Below are 19,322 nucleotides of genomic sequence, written 5' to 3'. Positions count from 1 at the left end.
CCATATCCACAACCATCTCCAATGTGATCGATTAATGGTGCCTTAACCTAAAAATCGTGAAAATTTCATTTTCATTGCAAAAAATTACAATTATATTCCACAAAAAATAAGTCTCTTAGTCTAAACATATCCAAAACAATGAATCAAATCTGCAAAAAGTTATTAAATTCACCAACTCAAATATTTTTAGGTTATGGATATGGCGAGAAACCAAAAACCAATTGTTTGGCTATGGTATGGTTATGGCGTTAGCGTTATGGTATGGCACCATTAATCCATTACATTGATTTCCATAAGGTAGGTTCGATCAGCTGTTTTACCTGGTTATGGTTTTATGGCTATAAGTCACCGTTAATTACACCTTAAAGCGATTACATCGATTTCCATAAGGGAGGTTCGATCAGCTGTTTAATCTGGTTATGGTTATACATCATCATTAATTGGCCCTTTATAAAATATTTGACCGTTTTCTAAATTTGACAACAAAAATATGTTAGAGCGCAACACTGTTTTTCGGCGACCATGCAACCCTTTGGCGCACTGTGTGTACCCATTTGTCAAAATTTTCGCAAAGGCTCAGCAGCGATAGCGACAGTGATTCTTATACAATTTTTTTTTAGTTAATTCTAGCAATAATTCTTACAAAAAAATAGTGAAAATATTGTGAAAAACGTGTAAACGCTGCTTGCTATAAGCGCAAAAGATTCCATGCAGCGAGGAAACGTGCAAATTGGGCAAGTTGAAACATTTGCCATAACTACACCACCACAACTGCGCTAAACTGCTGCCTACACACATCCGTATGTGTATATGACTCGATGGCCGCTGATAGGAATTTTCGGAGTTGGACAGATTTTGGTGCCTATTACAAACTGAACAAATGTTACAGTTAATACAATTGATCTCTTATTCAACTAATAAGTGTTTGGAATATAAAATGTAAAATGTTTTTAATGAAAATATCAGTTCTACAAGCATTGTAACTCCCTTGTATGTGGGCGATTAAGGGATGCTCGTGTCGTGTGTTATCTGTGGTGACAGTAGGCTTTCCAATAGGAATTTATTAACTAGCGGTAGGGCAATGGTGCTGATAATAACTGCTATTTTGTGAGTTAAGAAAATTTTCCTATGTATAAAAGTTGTGTTGAAAATATGTAAGTTCGTCGCAGTAAAGAAATTGCAAGGCATTAATGAAGAAAAATTGAACTGGGCGTAGTGCCAAACTAAGTAGATTTGACCAATATATGCTAATTGGAGAGAGTAGATGCGTTTATAGCCAAAAGGTTTGCCAGTTGCAAGATATGTTGCTTAAAAAAAGTAACACACGTTATGAAATCTTACATAGTTATTTTCACATATCAGTGATATAAAAATTGCTGGCCACCTTATCATGACAACAACAATAGTAGTATTCCATAATTATGTATAGTAAAAAGGGCGTTTATGGGTAGCGGCGAGGGGTCGGTGGTCGAATATGGAATTTTATTTTGCTTAGACAATACTAAGCTCTAAAAGAAAATTTCGCCATTAATGCAGCTGCAAGATTAAGAGCCCAAAAAAATCCGCCGATTTTTTTTATTTTGTGAAACGCTTTGCCAAGAAAAGAAGAGGGTTGTTATTATTGTAGGCGTGAAAACGCTCCTCGAAGGTCTAGGGAGTGTTGTGAATTTGACACAAGCACCTTTTGGTAATAACTCGACTGGCTAGATAGTTTTATTTTTACACCCAGAACATGTGGATATTTGTATTTTAGTCGCCTCTCACATCCCTTAACCCGTGGGTGCCACGGGTGTATAACAATCTTTTCAACTCACTATTAATCTGGCGAATTATAACGTTCGGGATGTAAGAATGATCAATGTTAAAGAGCAAAACAGAAGGCTTGACATAGAGTTAACACGTGGGCCATACAACAAGCAGCTGCTTACCGTGAAGCCGCCTCTCAAGTGAATAAACGTATTACTCTAAGGATAATGATAAGATTTGGCCATAAAAAAATCAATACAGCCTTTAATAATTTGCTTAGGAAACACTCGCAGTAAGAATAATTTGTTGTAAGAGGCTGTAAAAAAGTCCCAGAGGGTCGAGGATTCGAAAAAATCCTTCCGGTGACAGTGGAACATAGTAGTACCAAACCCATATTCGACCAAGGAATGCTTATGTCCGTAACATTTCTCTAAACCTTGGAGCGTATTTGCTAATACAACAACAGCAAGTCAACTCCCGGTTGGCGAATACGTAATAAGACTTCATTCGCTATGTATAGCAGAAGAAGGCGATGGATCGCTCCCGCGCGAAGGGCAGTATCTTCACCAGGACTACCTTTAGAGATTTTTGATCACAACCCAACTTTTGTTAACACCAGTGGCCAAAACATGCTGATCAGGATTCCCTAGGACTGGAGGGCTTTGTTTGCACCCTAGGGCTCATGTTCTTAGCCTGCTAAGTCGGCTCGACCCGGATAATTCCTTACTTTAGCTCGCAGTTGTTAATTACTTACTTAATTGGTGCTTAACCGTTTAAAAGGTTATAGCCGTTCAACAAGACGCGCCAATCGCTCCTTCTCTCTGCCAACCGGCGCCAATTGATCACACCGAGGGAGTTTAAATGGTTTTCCACCTGGTCCTGCCAACGGATTGGGGGCCGCCCTCTACCTCTGCTTTCATAGGCGGGTTCCGATAAAAAGACTTTCTTGGTCGGAGCGTCATCTTTCATTCGCATAACATGGCCTATCCAGCGCAGCCGCTGCGTTTTAATTCGCTGGACTATGTTGATATCTTCGTATAGCTTGTACAGCTCATCGTTAAATCTTCTTCGGTACCCGCCATCGCCAACGCGTAGAGGTCCATAAATCTTTCGATGAAACTTTTCTCTCGAACACTCCCAGAGCCGCTTCATCTGCTGCTGTCATATTCCATGCTTCTGCCCCATATAGCAGGACGGGTACGATAAGTGACTTGTAGAGTATGATTTTCGTGTGCCGAGAGGACTTTACTTTTCAATTACCTACATAGTCCAAAGTAGCATTTATTGGCAAGAGTGATTCTTCGCTGAATTTCAGAGCTGATGTTGCTGGTTCCCAAATAAACGAAGTCTTTTACTATTTCGAAGTTATGGCTGCCAACAGTAGCGTGGTTGCCAAGGCGCATATGCGCGGAATCTTTGCTCGATGACAGCAGGTACTTCGTTTTGTCGTCATTCACCATCAAACCCATCTTTACCGCTTCTTTTTTCAGTTTGGAGTAAGCAGAACTAACGGCGCGGCTGTTTAGATATTAATGTCATCAGCATACGCTAATACAAGTCCAAAAATATCGGAAGAGGTGTCGAAAGAATTGCTTTCACGTATTCGAAAGCACAGAAGCTTAGTTAGAAGTTAGGAGATCGAAATTATTTCCAGGCAGAAAATCTTACACAAGTGTGTATATGCGTACAACAAAATCATCAAAATTACAGCAACCAAATGCAAATTTTCAATTTGTTTTACCATGATCAGTATTGGCAGCGTATATAGCATTCCGGTGCCCCTGGGTTGATGCGTATTAACAAAGGAGTCTAATAACTACCGTTGTTATTATAATGAAGAAAGTACTCCGTCGGTTAGAGGGTGTAGGAACGTAACCACAGACTTTGACCGATGGTACCCAAATCGTCTTCAAATGGTTATAGTCCAGTTGAGTAGTAAGACGGTTATATAGCTGCATTTATAACAACTTTATACAACGGTCCTGTAAAATAATTGTTTGTGCCCAAATATGTGATTATTGATTATAGTGCGCACTATCGTAAATACATTCATATATTTTTTTACATGCACAGTTTAATGGCCTTGATTTTAAAGCTTTGTAAGGTCCCAATTCCACATAAATTATTTTGTCACGTTCTATTACAAATCTAATGTGTATCTTTTCTACTTTTAGCAGCTTTAGTGAGTGTGTGTGAGCAATAAAAAATGTGGAATATGATGTGCGACGTAATGCCAACAATTTCGGAGGATAGTATCTCTCAGAGATCCTCACAATTCAGTGGTGAAGATGCCAACTTTGAGCAACTAATGGTGTCCATGTTGGATGAACGTGACAAATTGATGGACAGTTTGCGTGAAGCACAAGAACGGCTCAGCGAGACAGAAGTAAAATTGCACGATATTGAAAAGGAACGTGATAGTTTACAGCGGCAAATAAATGCTAATTTACCTCAAGTAATGACTGCCTAACAAAAATATACATATAATATTTCTTTAAAAAAAAATTTTTGTGGATTTCAGGAATTTGCCACCCTCACTAAAGAACTTACGCAAGCACGCGAAACGCTGCTGGAACGTGATGAGGAAATTGGCGAACTGAAGGCAGAACGCAATAATACACGAGTAAGTGTGCGCTGATTTTCAAAAGATAACTTAAATTTTAAGGAATTGGAATCGAGGGTCTGTAACATCCCTATTATATACTAGCTATAGCAGAAAATTTAGAGTGCAGTTATGTAGATTTCAAGAATGGGCGCCAAAAATGCTGTATAGATGCCAGCACAAAATTGGTTATCTCATTAGTAATTGTATGCATAGAATGACTTTGATTAATATATGTTCTGAACATAAATTAATTACTATATGTTCAGTCCAATAGATGCCAGCACAAAATTTGTTATCTTTGGAGTAATACTATGCATTGTGTTGTTGTCTCTCAAAAGCTTACTTTGCTCGGTTTGCGGGAAAACTTCTATTTCCAAATTGCTTATGCGGTTCGTGGACATCGACCTCTAATATTGTTTTTTAAAAATTGTCGATTACTCTACTTTCTATCTTAGTTTATAATGCATGTGAATTCATTTGATTCCCATAAATACTAACACTAATCACTAAATTTTTTTTCTTCATTCCAGTTACTTTTGGAGCATTTAGAATGCTTGGTGGCACGACACGAACGTTCGTTGCGAATGACAGTCGTAAAACGGCAGGCTGCTGCGCAAAGTGGTGTGTCGAGTGAAGTGGAGGTACTAAAAGCATTAAAGAGCCTATTCGAACATCATAAAGCGTTAGACGAAAAAGTGCGTGAACGTTTGCGTTTATCTATTGAAAAAAATAATACACTTGAGGAGGAATTAAACACAACCAAAGAGGAAGTAAGTAAATTTGGCTTATTTTTTTGTAAACATGAAAACTACTGATTAATTTTAATTACTGTAAAGCTTCAGCAATATAAAACTGGTGCAATACAAGCCAATCGGGATGCTAGTAACGATAATGGTGTGAACGAGAAGGTTAGATAGCGGCTCTAATTTTGCTATTACATTGAAAGAAATATCTAAAAATAATTTGATTTTATGAACAGGTTGGATCTGGTCTTAATGGCGAATCAAACGAAGCAAACGATTATGCTGCAAAGACACATGAGCTGCAAACTATAATTGAGAAACAAGTAGGTCATATATGGTACAATACAAATGCATTTTTTGGGACTTGTTTTATGTAAAGATTTCATGCGAAATATTTTTGTAGAGTATTTCGACAAATCACTCCCACATACCAAGCTTCTTTCAAAACCTTTTATTCAATAATCTTTATAAAATTAAGGATGTCCCTAATTGTGCGGATAGAAAAGTTTCAGATTTTTTTACTTCTTTTCAATTCTCGAATATGAAAAAAAAAAATTCGGACGAATAGCCACTTCCTAAAATTAAATAAAACATTTTTCTATTGAGGGAAAAATTTTCAAAAAATTATTTGCCGAAACCTTGTAAAATAACTTATCTCGGCAAGTTTCTTTACCAAGAACGTAAAAGCATATAATGCGTTCTGTGTTAATTACGATTGAGCGTAACATAGGCGAAATCAGTACATAGCAGTAGTTCATATACTATTGCAAAGTTTTTTAATTAATTTTACTTTTTGTTCTATAGACTGCTGAGTTATCCCAATGGCAGCGACGTGTTTCCGATTTGAATAGCAAAATTTGTGAATTAGAAGAAAATTTAAGCAGAACACAAAAGGAGTTGTGCAAGTCACAGGAACAGTGCTCAAAACTGCAAAGAGATTTGCGAGAAAATGTTGCGCAGAAAGAGGATCAGGTAACAAGAGCAAAAGGTTTTTTAACGACTTACTCATACAATAAAATATTGTATATCTCTTGCAGGAAGAACGTATCGCTACGTTGGAGAAACGTTACTTAAATGCTCAACGGGAATCTACGTCTTTGCATGATTTGAATGAGAAATTGGAGCAAGAATTGCGCCACAAAGAGGCACAACTTAAGGTATGTATTTCATTTCGTAATTATCTAAGAAAATATTTCTAAAACAAATAGGCCCCTTCGCAACGGCAAGTTATCTTTTTAACAGTTAATTTAAAAGCCCCTTATGAGGCCAGGTTAAATATGTGTTAAAAGGCTAACTTGGCGTTCTGTAGGTGGGCCTTGGTTATGTTCGAAATGATGTTTATGAATTACATATAGTATTTTCTTAAGTCCAGAAGTCAAAAAACAAATTCCACTGTGAAATTAGGTTTGCCCAATTAACCAAATGGATTATTCATTTTCGAATTGAATTATCTACGGTTGAGAAAAAAATAGCTGCTGAAAATTGTGTTTTTTTGTTTTGGAAGTAAAATATTTTTTGGTTTAGAAATTAATTCTGTTTTAAATTGCGAAAATATTGCTTTTATTATGAAAAGGTTTTTTCAAAAGTTCAAAGTTGCTTTTTTGCAAATGTATCTCTTAATTTCGAAAACAAATTCAAAAAAAGAGTTTTTATCTTCGAAAACAGCTTTTTGTTTAAAAAATTTGCTGTCTCAATTTTGAAAATATTTACAGAACAAAATAGTTCATTTAATATTTTCAACCATGTATATTACATATATAATTTCGAAAACAGTATTTTATATTCAGTTTTCCTATTTACTAAAAAAATATTAATTTAAAAAATAGGTTTAGTCAATATTGATCACTTTTAAGCTTGGTTTAAAGATTCTTTTAATTTTAATTTTTTACTTGGAGAACAATTTTTCTCAGTTTAAAAAGCAGAGTTCAAACTGTGAAAACGTTTTTTTATAAACAATGAAAGTGATTTTCCTAAATTTCGAAAACGCTTTCAATTCGAATTAAATCTTTTTTAAATATGCTAAAATAATTTTCTGAATTTCGGCTGTTATTTATAACAAATAATGTTCCTTCCTCGATCGCTTTAGCTACATGAAGAGAAGATTTGCGCAATCGAAGAGAAATTGGAGTTATCCGAACAAAAACTAGCACAGCAAGCTAAATTGCAGCCTGATATGGAGGAACAGCTTAAAGCACGCATGGAAGCTTTGACAAAGGTAGGAAGTAAGGTATGCGCGAATGGTTTACTTAAAAAAATGTCATGTGATGTGTAGTTTCTATGTATGTATGTAGCTACGCTTGTATATACAAATGTAGATTCCAAAATTTTAATTTTTACCTACCAAAGAAAAGTTGCTAATCGTAGTAGCTGCGCCACCACCTACACTTCCCCAAACCTTATCACCTATGTACAATTAATTCGTGCTTTCGGAAATGTACTCTTTATTGCAGGCACAAGAGCGCCATGGTTCAGCAGAAGACCGCATACAACGTTTAGAAGCGAATTTGGATGAAAAAAATGCAGAGGTTTTAAGACTGAACCAAAGATTAAAAATGAATGAAGAGCACAATATAAGGTTGTCGTCCACTGTGGACAAATTGTTATCCGAATCAAATGATAGGTTGCAAGTACATTTGAAGGAGCGTATGCATTCGCTCGACGAGAAGAATACCCTATCACAAGAATTGGAGAAAGCGCGTAAAATAGCTGAAGAGCTACACCATCAAAAGGGAGAAATAATGAAGGAATTGTCAAAGACACGTTTAGAAATTGAGAATTTCAAGCGTCAGCTGCTTCAACAAGAAATCGCTTACAATATACAACAAACAGAAGCATTGACACGCAGTTTATCGCCTAGTAGCGTTGTTGATGCTGGTGCCTTCTCGCGTAGCAACTCACATGCCAGTTTCGATACGCATTCTTTGCGTCGTAGTAAATCACGTATGCAAGAAGAAGCAGCGAATATTGCACGTTCTATGGCCGAACAGGAGTGGCAGGAACTACAACAAGCGCATGCACAACAACAAGCATACGAAATGTCTGCTGCCGTAGCGGCTGCTGCAGCGGCTGAATGTGAAGATAATGAAGCAGTGGCCGCAGCAGCTATGTTTGCGGCATCTGCCGATATGATGTCCCCTTCAGGACACGCGGATGCTCAAACGTTAGCTATGATGTTGCAAGAACAATTGGATGCTATCAATAATGAAATACGTTTGATACAAGAAGAAAAGCAATCGACCGAAGCGCGTGCAGAGGAGTTGGAATCGCGCGTAGGTAGTTTGGAACATGTGAACTTGTTAGCGCGCGGACGTTCAATGGATCGTCAAAGTCCACCAATGAGTGGGCGTAGCACACCGAATAGCCCAAGCAGAGATTTCCTGCAAAAGTATCATACGGTAAGATAATAAAATACATTTACTAGATATCGTTTATATGTACGTTGATATTGATCACACTTACTTTACAGTTAAATTTGCCAGTTTTAACAAGCGATATGTCACGCGATGACATTCACGGCATGTCTACCGCTGGTGATTCAAGCTCAGGTGGTGCCGCTTCACCACTTACCGCTAGGTCTATGCGTCTTGAACGTGTGGCACAGGCATTGGCACATAGTCAGGAGGAACTAAGACGACGTTCGGTTGGTATATCGCCGAATCATGGAATGGATCACACAAGGTGAGTATGAAGGCAACTACCTAGTTTTCTAAGCTTAACTTCATTCGATTCTTTAGCTTAGGTAGATTACGAGTAGGTCTGTCACCTATCTATTTCAAAATTGAAATCAAATCGTGAGGAAAATAGGTGTATGACCTAATATAGACATTTAAAATGCACCATCCTGCGTAGACGGCCTTCGCCCAATCGAGCGTCGGCTTCGCTTTCCCATAAATTTTGCGCAGAACTCCCCTTTGCATATGCGGCTTTCGGCCACGCTTTTAACACTCCCCTTTGCATATGCGGCCTTCGCCCACACTTTTAAAAAATATAACCCTTAACCGATCTGACGCCTGCTACGCGATCCACAGTATTCCTGTGTGGAACATACCTTTCCGTAGGTGGGTATTTATGTGCTTCAAAAAAAATAACCTTAGCCTTAGCGATCAATAATATTTCTACGGAGAACACCATTGTGCTTAGGCGACCTTTAGCCGCGCATAAAAAAACCCTTACCCGATTCATCGCCGGCTGTGCGATCCACAATATTTTTGCATAGAACACCTTTGGCCCGCACTTCAAAAATATGATCTTTCGACGATCCAATGCCGGCTTCGCAACCCCAGTATTTTTGCGCGGAACACCCTTTGGAGTAGGCGGCTTTCGGCCGCGCTTCGAAAAAATTACCCTTAGCCGATCCACCGCCGGCTCAATCCACAATATTTCTAAGCAAATCAACTTTCTGCTGCGTAGGAGGCCTTCAGTAGCTCTCCAAAAACACGACCTTTAACCGATTAAACCCCGGCTCACGATTTATAGTATATCTGTGTGGAACACCTTCGAAACGCCTTCGGTCGCCCTCCAACAAAATTGCTGGGGAGTGTTATCGATGTTATAAATCCGGTACGTTCCGGTAACAAGCAGCATTAATGTACTAGCCCGACCATCTCGGTAACGATTTAATGGGGACCTTCTAGGCCATACCTCCACCCCTAGTTCCATGAGGAATGGAATGTATGAATGTATATTAAGGAAAATCAAGCTTTACAAGGTGAATACCCCCAAACGTTGAATACGAGACCTTTAGTTTGAAAAAACGTTTGCCCATGGTTGCCACCATTTTCAAAAGTAAAACGAATTTAATATGTATAAAATATGCGGGCACGAAATTTCACTATCTTATCACCAAATGTTTATATAATTCTTTAACACACACGATTTTCTCACTTTACACAGTCACGCGACTTTGCCACAACTCAACAACTATGGTCTTTCGCCATTAAGTTCACGTTATGGCAGTCAGGAATCGCTTAGTCGACACTACAATACGATGGGCTCAATGTCAATGCTACAAACTCCAACCACTGCTGTGGGGCGTGATGTCGCTTCGGCGGTGCAAAAGAAAAAGGGTATCAAATCGAGTTTAGGTCGTTTCTTCAGTAAAAAGGATAAAGTGAAAGGTGTTAAAGATACGCTGCCAGATGGTTCGACCAGTATGATGTCTATAGGTAATTTATCAATTGGCCTAAGTGAAGGTGAATCAAGCTATGATGTAATGAGCGTTACGGGTGGTATGGTGCCACGCATGAGCAATATGCCAGGATCGAAAATTTCTTCAGTAGATTATGGACGACAAAAAAAGTAATTACTGCAAGCATTTTAAAAAGTTTGCTATAAATACTTGATGAACTTATTTTTTTTTTTTTAATATTTGTTTGTTTTCGGTAGAGAGCATGACTATAGAAATGATTTGCTAGGCGAAGCGATGAAAGCCGGCACACCATTTGCGTTATGGAATGGACCAACTATTGTTGCTTGGTTGGAATTGTGGGTTGGTATGCCAGCATGGTATGTGGCTGCATGTAGAGCAAATGTAAAATCAGGTGCCATTATGAGTGCATTGAGTGATACTGAAATACAGCGTGAAATTGGTAAGTTTTTAAAGTAGTATTACGAACTTGGGTGATTATACAATGTAGAGCTGGATTCGATTCGATTTTTTGAATAATCGATTTTTTCGATTCGATTCTCAAAAAAAATCGATTTAATCGGTTAAATTGAATCGAAAAAAGTTGATTGCTGCTTAATTGGTTAGACGGTTTTCACCGTTCGAAAGTTTCTGGCGCTATCTCGCAAATCAAGAGGTACCTCTGGTTCTCCACTTGGTCCTCCCATCGGAGTGGGATTATTAGTGTATTTCATACTGAAATATCATTACTTTTGTGCTTTTCAAAATTAATTTATAGCAGTAGTAGAGAAACAAACTTCAGGTACCAAGTAGCATGAACAATTTTTGTTTAGGATATTCCATTTTGTACGCAGAAATTTCTTGAGTAAATTCTGCCTTCTCTGCAATGCTAGCTTAGAAATCAAACAGAGATAAACTCTTGTCATTAATGCTCTATAAATCTCACATCGTAATGTAAGGAACGTAATCATGGATCGTGTCGGAAGACAATGGAATGGCCCAGTGTACAAAAGAAAAACAATAAACATATTTTCTACCCATTTTGATTAATCAATATTAAATTGTACCTATTATAACTGTAAGATTATCAAAATTTCGAACGCTAAAAAAATTGAACGATTCTAGAAAAAAAATTGATTCTTCATTCTTCGAAAAAATATCGATTAAATCGATTAAAAATCGAATCGAAATCCAGCGCTAATACAACGCAATAGTTAGCAATTTTTGTTAAGTTTTATTAAATTACATGTACGGGTCCCTTTTTCGCTATTATTTGGAATCCAAATCTATAAATAAAGTTTTGGTTGTAAAGATGGAGATTCGGGCTATTAGCAAGCAAGTGTTAAGTTTTATTAAATTACATGTACGGGTCCCTTTTTCGCTATTATTTGGAATCTAAATCTATAAATAAAGTTTTTGTTGTAAAGATGGAGATTCGGGCTATTAGCAAGCTTTGGGCAACTTGTGTCGTAATGCTTTTGTTTAACTATATTTTATTAAAATAATTTGTTAAAAATAAACGATTGTGAGCACACAATCCCCCAGCGGGTTAGGGGATCAGAATATACCCCGGTAGGTATGCCTGTCGTAAGAGGCGACTAAAATACCAGATTGAAGGGGCTGTGTAGCGCAACCCTTAAGGTTGCCAGCGCAATATATAGCTTCTCCAAACCCAATTGTCAACCTCACCTATCCGCGGCGAATCCTGTTTCACTAACAGACGAGGCTCTGACGACCCCAAGCTGCTCATGGAACTTGGGGGTGGGGAGGGAGGGAATGGCATGAAGGTTTAATGTGGCCACATAAATCGTTCCCGAGATGGTCGGGCTAGCACCTTAATGGTGCTATGGTACCGGAGCGTACCGGATCTGTATCCGGAAAAGGACCATCACATCGATAACACTCCCCAAAGCCTTCGGGGAGCAACCTTATCGCTACAACAACAACAGCACACAATATATTTGTACTATGGCACTATTGTGAATATTTGCACTGTATTACCGGCAGTTGCTACCATACGCCAGATGGCAGCGCAAGCTGTAAGTTTTAATTGATTGATAGAGCAGCTGATTTCTGTTGATATTTGCTAAAATACTTTTATATTGGTTGTGCAAGATGCGCACAAGTCCGGCTCGTTACTAAGTAATCTGGATGAATGCTATTGTATTACCCAGCACATAGCGCAGAGCAATAAAGCGTAAAATTATTTCCTGTTTTATTCTTCTTTTGATAAAAACGTCACATATTTGTAATACTTTTCACAGGCATTAGCAATCCATTACATAGACTTAAGTTACGCCTTGCCATACAAGAAATGGTTTCATTAACTTCGCCATCAGCGCCTCAAACATCACGCACAACATTAGCTTTTGGTAAGCGCATATTTAAAAATATATGTATGTAATATTTTCGCCGTTAACCAACTTTATATATGTATACATTAACGCGCAGGTGACATGAATCACGAATGGATCGGCAATTTTTGGTTGCCAGGGCTTGGCCTCCCGCAATATCGTACAACGTTTATGGAATGTCTAGTTGATGCGCGCATGTTAGATCACTTAACGAAAAAGGATTTACGTGGTCAACTGAAAATGGTGGATAGTTTCCATCGTACTAGTCTACAATATGGCATTTCATGTTTAAAACGACTCAACTATGATCGCAGTGAATTGGAGCATAGGCGTAAAATGTCAGAGAATGGTCTATGCGATGTACTAGTGTGGAGTAATGATCGTGTTATACGTTGGGTATCGAGCATTGGTTTGAAGGTGGGTACAGATATTTTACTACAATTCAATAAAACTAAAAACAAAAAAAATTGCAATTTGTATTAAATTTTCTTTGTAGGAATATGCCAATAATTTACTAGAGTCAGGCGTGCACGGCGGACTCGTTGCTTTGGATGAGAGTTTTGATTCAACAGCAATGGCATTAGCACTACAAATACCAACACAAAATGCACAAGTATATCATGCAAATAAATTTATTAAAATAATGTTGTTAATAAAAAACTTATATACATTATTTTTAATATAAACTTAGGCGCGTCACACTTTAGATCAAGAGTTTAATAATTTACTGCAAATCGCTACAGATCGAAGGCCAGAAAATGAACAGCATAGCAATTCCTGATCCAGCTACGGTTTTACGGCCGAAATGGCTGAGGAATAAAATAGTGAAAATTAAAAATTAACTAACAATAAAAGGCGGCAGCAGCAAATGCTTACACTACAGCGGAAACAATTAATTGAATAAACAAAGAAATGCAGTGCAAAAACAACAGCAACAATCGCCGCAAATGCATATGTTGTGTGAGGGAGCCTTGAACGCTTGGGAATTAAATGAGTGCAAAAAAAACCCCAAAGGTGCATGACTAGCTCATACACAAATATACTTCATATGTACGTACGTATAATATGTATGTATATGCATACGCTGCGAAACGGTGCATGCAATAAAAAAACATACATACAAACAAAAAACTATATAGCGCAAAAATTATCAACATATTTCATATTCATATATTTGTTTAACAAAAATAAAACAACAGAAAACAAGTTGAATGCGCGTGCGCATGCGTGCACTTGTATGCTAAATGCTTGCAGTATTTACATACACATTTTGAAGATCATGAGCGAGGTTTAACTAAAATATTATATAATTTACTTATACTAAGTATATATATATATGCTAATGAAATTCATATTTGGAATATATATTAAAGCACAATGTGTAGGGTTGGTGGTGAAGGCAAAGATATGAAATTAGTATGAAAAAATATGTTAATCATACAGACAGCAGTCAGGGGCTACGTTGTAATGAAATTTACACGGTCAAGACATGTACACACAGATACACATATATATATATATATATATATACACAGCCATGAGCGCATGTTACACGAAATTTAGCTTTTTTCTTTTTTAGCCATTAAAAAGTTTATAATCAGTTTAAAATCCAGTATGCATTTTTTACTAGCCAGAGCCATTAAGTTATTTGTTTGCAAAATGTATTTATATTCAATTGTTAATTAATAAGTCATCAGTTGTTTTTTTCTTTTATTTAAATATTAAGAACACACCTTTATAAACAATAACCACCTGCTACTTCAGTAAGAACTAAATTCTAAATTAGGTTCATGCTAAACTTTTTTTTTATATTTTTTTAACCGCTTTCTTATTAATATAATAAACAGCAATATATAAATGTTTAACTCATAATTTCATGATAACCTATGATCATACTATTTTGTTAGCATGCCTACTTTCCCCGCGGTTATTCGCTTTCCTTTTCTTTTGAATTAGTCAGTTATTACAATCGGCTACGTGTTAAAAAATTTTTATTGAAAATAGCAAATTTAGTCGACTATTATAACATAGTAATTTAGTACCAAAAAAGTAGGAAAAAAAAATCAGTATTTTGCAGTTTTATAAATTTAAAATTTAAAATAATGCAACCAAAAGCTAAGAAATGAAAAACGTTGGGTGCAGTTTTCTAAGCCGCTGTTTCGAAAACTTACCTAAACTCAAAAAAAAAAGGGACAAATATGCAGTTCTATATGCACACAAAAACCAAGCTCTTGAAAGCAAAACAAAACCACGAACAAATTAAAAAAAAAGTTGTAAATTGAAAACAGTGACTTCAAAACAATAACATAAAATTAACCGCTTTTTTTCGAAAACATTCATAACTCATTATTGCATTCATAAAAAAAAAATAAACATGTGTGTTCCAAGCAAGAGTTCCTCCATTATTTTTTAGTAAATTTAAACAATTTATATCGAAAAAAAAACCACAAAAACAAGAACAACTTATAGCATACAGTTATGTTAAGAAAATGTGTCGCTACCCTGTCCTAATAAAAATGTGGTTATCTGCATTTTTTTCCGCTGATGATTAGTCATTTACAAAGGCGTTAAATTCGTGTATAAGGAATTTAAATTTGAACTCTTTTTTGCTCAAATAGAAAGGTCACATCAGAATTAGCCCAAAATACATATTTTCAACAAAAAATCAGCATGTGTTGAAAAGTTACAAAATAAGTTAAGTTCAATATGTAAATTTTTGAAAAAGTGTAGATACCAACATTCTTTTTTAGGACGACTGTATACAGTAATATGAGTAGCTTCAAGTAAAGTCAATAAAAAGCAGGAATCGAGTCTTTCAGTTTGGATGAATCTTTGTCGAAAACATTTGCAACATCGTTTTTACTTAACTTTTGTTTTTACTTATCTTACATATTATTTCTAATTGCTGTTTTTATCTACGGGTCCCTTTTTCGCTCTTATTCGGAATCCAGATCTATAAATAAAGTTTTGGTTGTAAAGATGGGGATTCGTGCTATTAGCTAGCTATGGGCATTATTAGTCGTAGTGCTTTTGTTTAGCTATATTTTATTAAAATAATTTGTTAAAAATAAACGATTGTTAGTACACAAAAAAATCTATTTGTACTATGGTACTATTGTGAATATTTTTGCACTGCATTACCGGCAGTTGCTATTGTACGCTAGATGGCAGCGCAAGTTGTAAGTTTTTATTGATTGACGGCAGTTGTTATTATACGCTAGATGACAGCGGAAGCTGTACAGCTGATTTCTGTTGATATTTGATAATGTACTTTTATATTGGTTGCGCAAGATGCGCACGGGTCAGGCTCGTATTTTTATATTTTTATTAGAAACATGCAATTTTGTAATAAACATAGTGCTGATGTTTGTAAGAATGAAAGAAGAAAATAAACGAGTATCAACAAGCGAAATTATCAGTACGTTCAACGGAGTCGTTTTAGCCATGCTCATCAGTCTGTAAGCTTTTAATATATGTGACCCGGTCTATGAAAAGGTGGCTTATGACTAAAAAAAAAAAAACAGCTGTTTACAGCTATTTCTCGCAAAAAAAAAAATACAATTTCTTTATCAATATCGGTCTGAAATTTTGTACTGTTAGTTTGTAGGGAATTTTTAACTCAAATTCTCTTATTTATAAAGCAGAAACGATTTTGCGGATCATCAGTAGTTAATACTCATTGTTAGCGCCGCAACCGTTCAAGCATTGAAATCAAACTAAATAAATAATTGATTTTGCTTTCGTGCTCGCTACGCGTTCGTGTTTACTAACACATTCTCAATTTGGTAACCGTGTAAATGTAGTGAGTATGAAGCATGAATTTTGGAGATTTCGAGTTCAATACTCAGCTCCCGAGAAGCTAGCAGATGAAAAAGTGAAATGCGGAAACTTGTCCTAGTAACCATCGCCGTTTGTTAACTTTATAATTTGTCTCTAATATCAATAATAATAATTTTCATTGCTTCATTTTTCGTAGAAATTTCCTCAAAAAAATCAAATTTCTTCAAAATTTTTTCTACATTATATTGGGAAATACAAAGTTACGTAAATATTTTTGTCTAAAATATTCTGATAGCGGCTTATATAGTCATTATATTTATAAACTTATAGTAAAATTCTACTGTAGTAGAATTCAAAAGCAGTTATGTATGACAGACAACCAAGGCGAATCTATATCAAGTGGTGGCAAAGCGAATTCAACAAATTCGCCGGGCAGAAGAATGTCAAATCAAAAAAAAAATTTCATTGATTTCAATTAACTGGCACATTGTTGTACGAGGCACACATAAGATTGTGCATTCACGAGTTCAAAATTGCTTCGTTCTGCGCAACTACGTCACACTTGACTTCTTCAGCGAATGAAAGAAAGAGAAAAAAACAAGAGCTAAAGGAAAATTACGTACAAATTGCCTTTAAAATAATGTTTACATGCGCAATGCGCCACCTTCTATAATTCCATCATGACCCTCTAAAATATGCATGCTGAACCTGTCAGAATAAGTGAAAACGTCAACGGGATGAGAACAGCTGAATATTCATTTCATCATGGGTTCCCTCAATGATTTTGGTCGACATATTAACCTTTTGACTTACTGGCATTATGACATCTGATATAAAATCGTGTTACCAGAGTGGGTTGCAGCATTATTTATTGTTTCCCGAGGGATTTTTCCCAACGGACTTTCAAATAGATAAAAAAAGAACCAACTTCGCCACAATAAAAAAAAAAAAATAATAATAAATTCTTGACGCAATTTACCTCCGTGGAGATTTAGACCGAGCCTCTCGTTTCAATTTGCGTCGTCCCCTTTTAATTTTCCCTTCAAATTAGCGGGACTCCGTCCATGTGTATATGTCTTCTGCCGACTCCGAACGCCAAATGAAATTTCACTGAGAAGCTTTTCATGGCCGAAATACACTCGCAGTGTTTGTTAAATCACTTCCGAGCGGCGACCTCGATTAGAAATTTCTTTTCTTATTGGAAAAATTTTTTTCTAAATTTTTGATGCTACCTTGTCCGGAAGTTGAACCCAGGACCCTCGGTTTATGGATAACTACTGTCAATATATGTGTATATATGAGCCAAGCCAAATTACGAAGTTTTTGTTTTTGCAGTATATACGCATCCACTTGCAGAGCACTGGATTCAGCGGGCTATTCCTGGCATAAAGGTCCGAAGGACCTGCTTGTGTTTTTTGGCTTCATACGGCTGAGTTCTCAGGTGCCGTATTTCCCCATAATGCTTACGGAGATGACTCCTTAAGCCACTGGGCGGTGTTGGCTCATCAATCAGATGTCTGTTAGGATGCCCAGGTTTCTGGGTATTCAACAGGAACTGTTTGGTTAGCATCTCATTTCTCTCCCTGATAGGGAGTATTCTCGCCACATTATGTAGATGGTGTTCTGGGGACCCGTAGCGGTTCTGAGGGCAGTATTTTGGCAGGCCTGTAGCTTCTTCCAGTGTGCAGTTTTTAGGCTTGGCGACCATAGTGTTCAGGGCAAACTGGCAATTTATCGGTACACAAATTACCAACATTTAAATCGCCTATATCTTTTGTATCAAGGAAGATGTTCAAAACTTTCTTTTTTTATCATATAGCTAACTACTTGTTGATTAATCCACAGTTTCATATAAAGTCCCATCATTAACCCTTCAAGGCAAGAATTATAGTTTTTCGGTGCACAAATGACCCAGCACACAAATTGCCCTACATCTCTTGAACCAAGCAACATTTTCTAAATTCTTTTTTTGTTCCATGTAGCCGCTTACTCGTCGATAAATACACGATTTGATTCAGCGTTCTATCTTCAACGGTTCAATTTCTACGTGCGATTTATCGGTTGGTTGATCAGGGCTGGCTATGAACGGACTTTTGTGTATATCTTTTGAACGAAGTAACATTTCACAAATTTCTACATTGCGTCTTGTGCCTACCTTCTTCTAGATTGTGGCACAGCATAATTCAAGATTCTGTCCTTAACGGTTAAAGCGCTAAGTGCATTAATCGGTTTTTCGATTATTATTGTCTCTTGAATGAAAAATTTTTTGTTTTTGCAATATATAGTAAATCACCTGTGGACTAACCCACAATTTGATATAAACTTCTATCATTAACCCTTCAGTAAAAAATGGCAATTTATCTGTACCCAAACGACCCGGCACCTAAATTGGCCTATATCTCTTGGACCAAGTAAGATTTTCTTAACGTTTTTTTGCATTATAATTGCAGATTGATACACACAGGGACAGTAATAATCGAAAAACCGATTAATGCACTTGGTGCCTTAACCGTAAATGATAGAACCTTGAATCATGTTGTGCCTCAATCTAGAAGAAGGTAGGCAGAAGACGCAACAAAAAAATTGTTGAAATTTGGTTGGTTCAAGAGATATACGCAAAAGTCAGTTCATAGCCAGCACTGACCAATCAACCGATAAATCGCACGTAGAAATTGAACTGTTAACGATAGAACGTTGAATCAAATTGAGTATCAATCTACAGGAAGGTGGCTATATAATACAATTTGATATAAAGTTTCGTCATTAGCCCTTCAAGGCGAAAATTGCAATTTATCGGTACACAAATGAACCAGCACCTAAATTGTCCTATATCTTTTGAATCCGGTCAGATTTTTAAAACTCTTTTTTTGTATTATATAGCTACCTACCCGTAGATTAATCCACAATTTGATATAAAGTTCCATCATTAACCCTTCAAAGCAAAAATTATAGTTTTTCGGTACACAAAT

General features: G+C 36.6%; 1 protein-coding gene across 8 annotated transcripts; it reads left to right on the top strand.

Annotated features, from left to right (window-relative positions):
* The first annotated feature begins 559 nt into the window (after positions 1-559).
* On the top strand, positions 560-16,001 carry Liprin-alpha (PTPRF interacting protein alpha). 8 transcript variants are annotated; one of them, XM_067764883.1, is made up of 17 exons: positions 560-734; positions 3,924-4,201; positions 4,268-4,369; positions 4,882-5,121; positions 5,188-5,259; positions 5,331-5,417; positions 5,899-6,066; positions 6,132-6,251; positions 7,181-7,321; positions 7,545-8,489; positions 8,561-8,772; positions 9,988-10,392; positions 10,480-10,682; positions 12,484-12,591; positions 12,671-12,990; positions 13,070-13,186; positions 13,265-16,001. In XM_067764883.1, the coding sequence occupies exons 2-17, from the start codon at positions 3,953-3,955 to the stop codon at positions 13,352-13,354; spliced, it is 3,579 nt and encodes a 1,192-aa protein (XP_067620984.1). In that variant the 5' UTR covers positions 560-734; positions 3,924-3,952; the 3' UTR covers positions 13,355-16,001. The 8 variants fall into 8 exon arrangements, with proteins under 8 accessions (XP_067620984.1, XP_067620990.1, XP_067620983.1 ...); XM_067764889.1 differs by having other exon boundaries at positions 3,921-4,201; positions 7,181-7,309; XM_067764882.1 differs by having other exon boundaries at positions 3,921-4,201.
* Positions 16,002-19,322: the final 3,321 nt, after the last annotated feature.

Source organism: Eurosta solidaginis, chromosome 2, assembly GCF_040869045.1.
Source record: "Eurosta solidaginis isolate ZX-2024a chromosome 2, ASM4086904v1, whole genome shotgun sequence".
Lineage (NCBI taxonomy): Eukaryota > Metazoa > Arthropoda > Insecta > Diptera > Tephritidae > Eurosta > Eurosta solidaginis.
Note: the sequence above shows the minus strand (reverse complement) of the source record. Positions and strands in the feature narration are given on the sequence as shown.

Excerpts from the sequence above, each read along its gene's own strand:
- Liprin-alpha (XM_067764883.1), top strand. The coding sequence starts at position 3,953 with ATGTGGAATATGATGTGCGACGTAATGCCAACAATTTCGGAGGATAGT. Across the intron at positions 5,260-5,330 it reads ATAATGGTGTGAACGAGAAG|GTTGGATCTGGTCTTAATGG; the intron begins GTTAGATAGCGG and ends TTTTATGAACAG. Across the intron at positions 10,683-12,483 it reads TGAAATACAGCGTGAAATTG|GCATTAGCAATCCATTACAT; the intron begins GTAAGTTTTTAA and ends TACTTTTCACAG.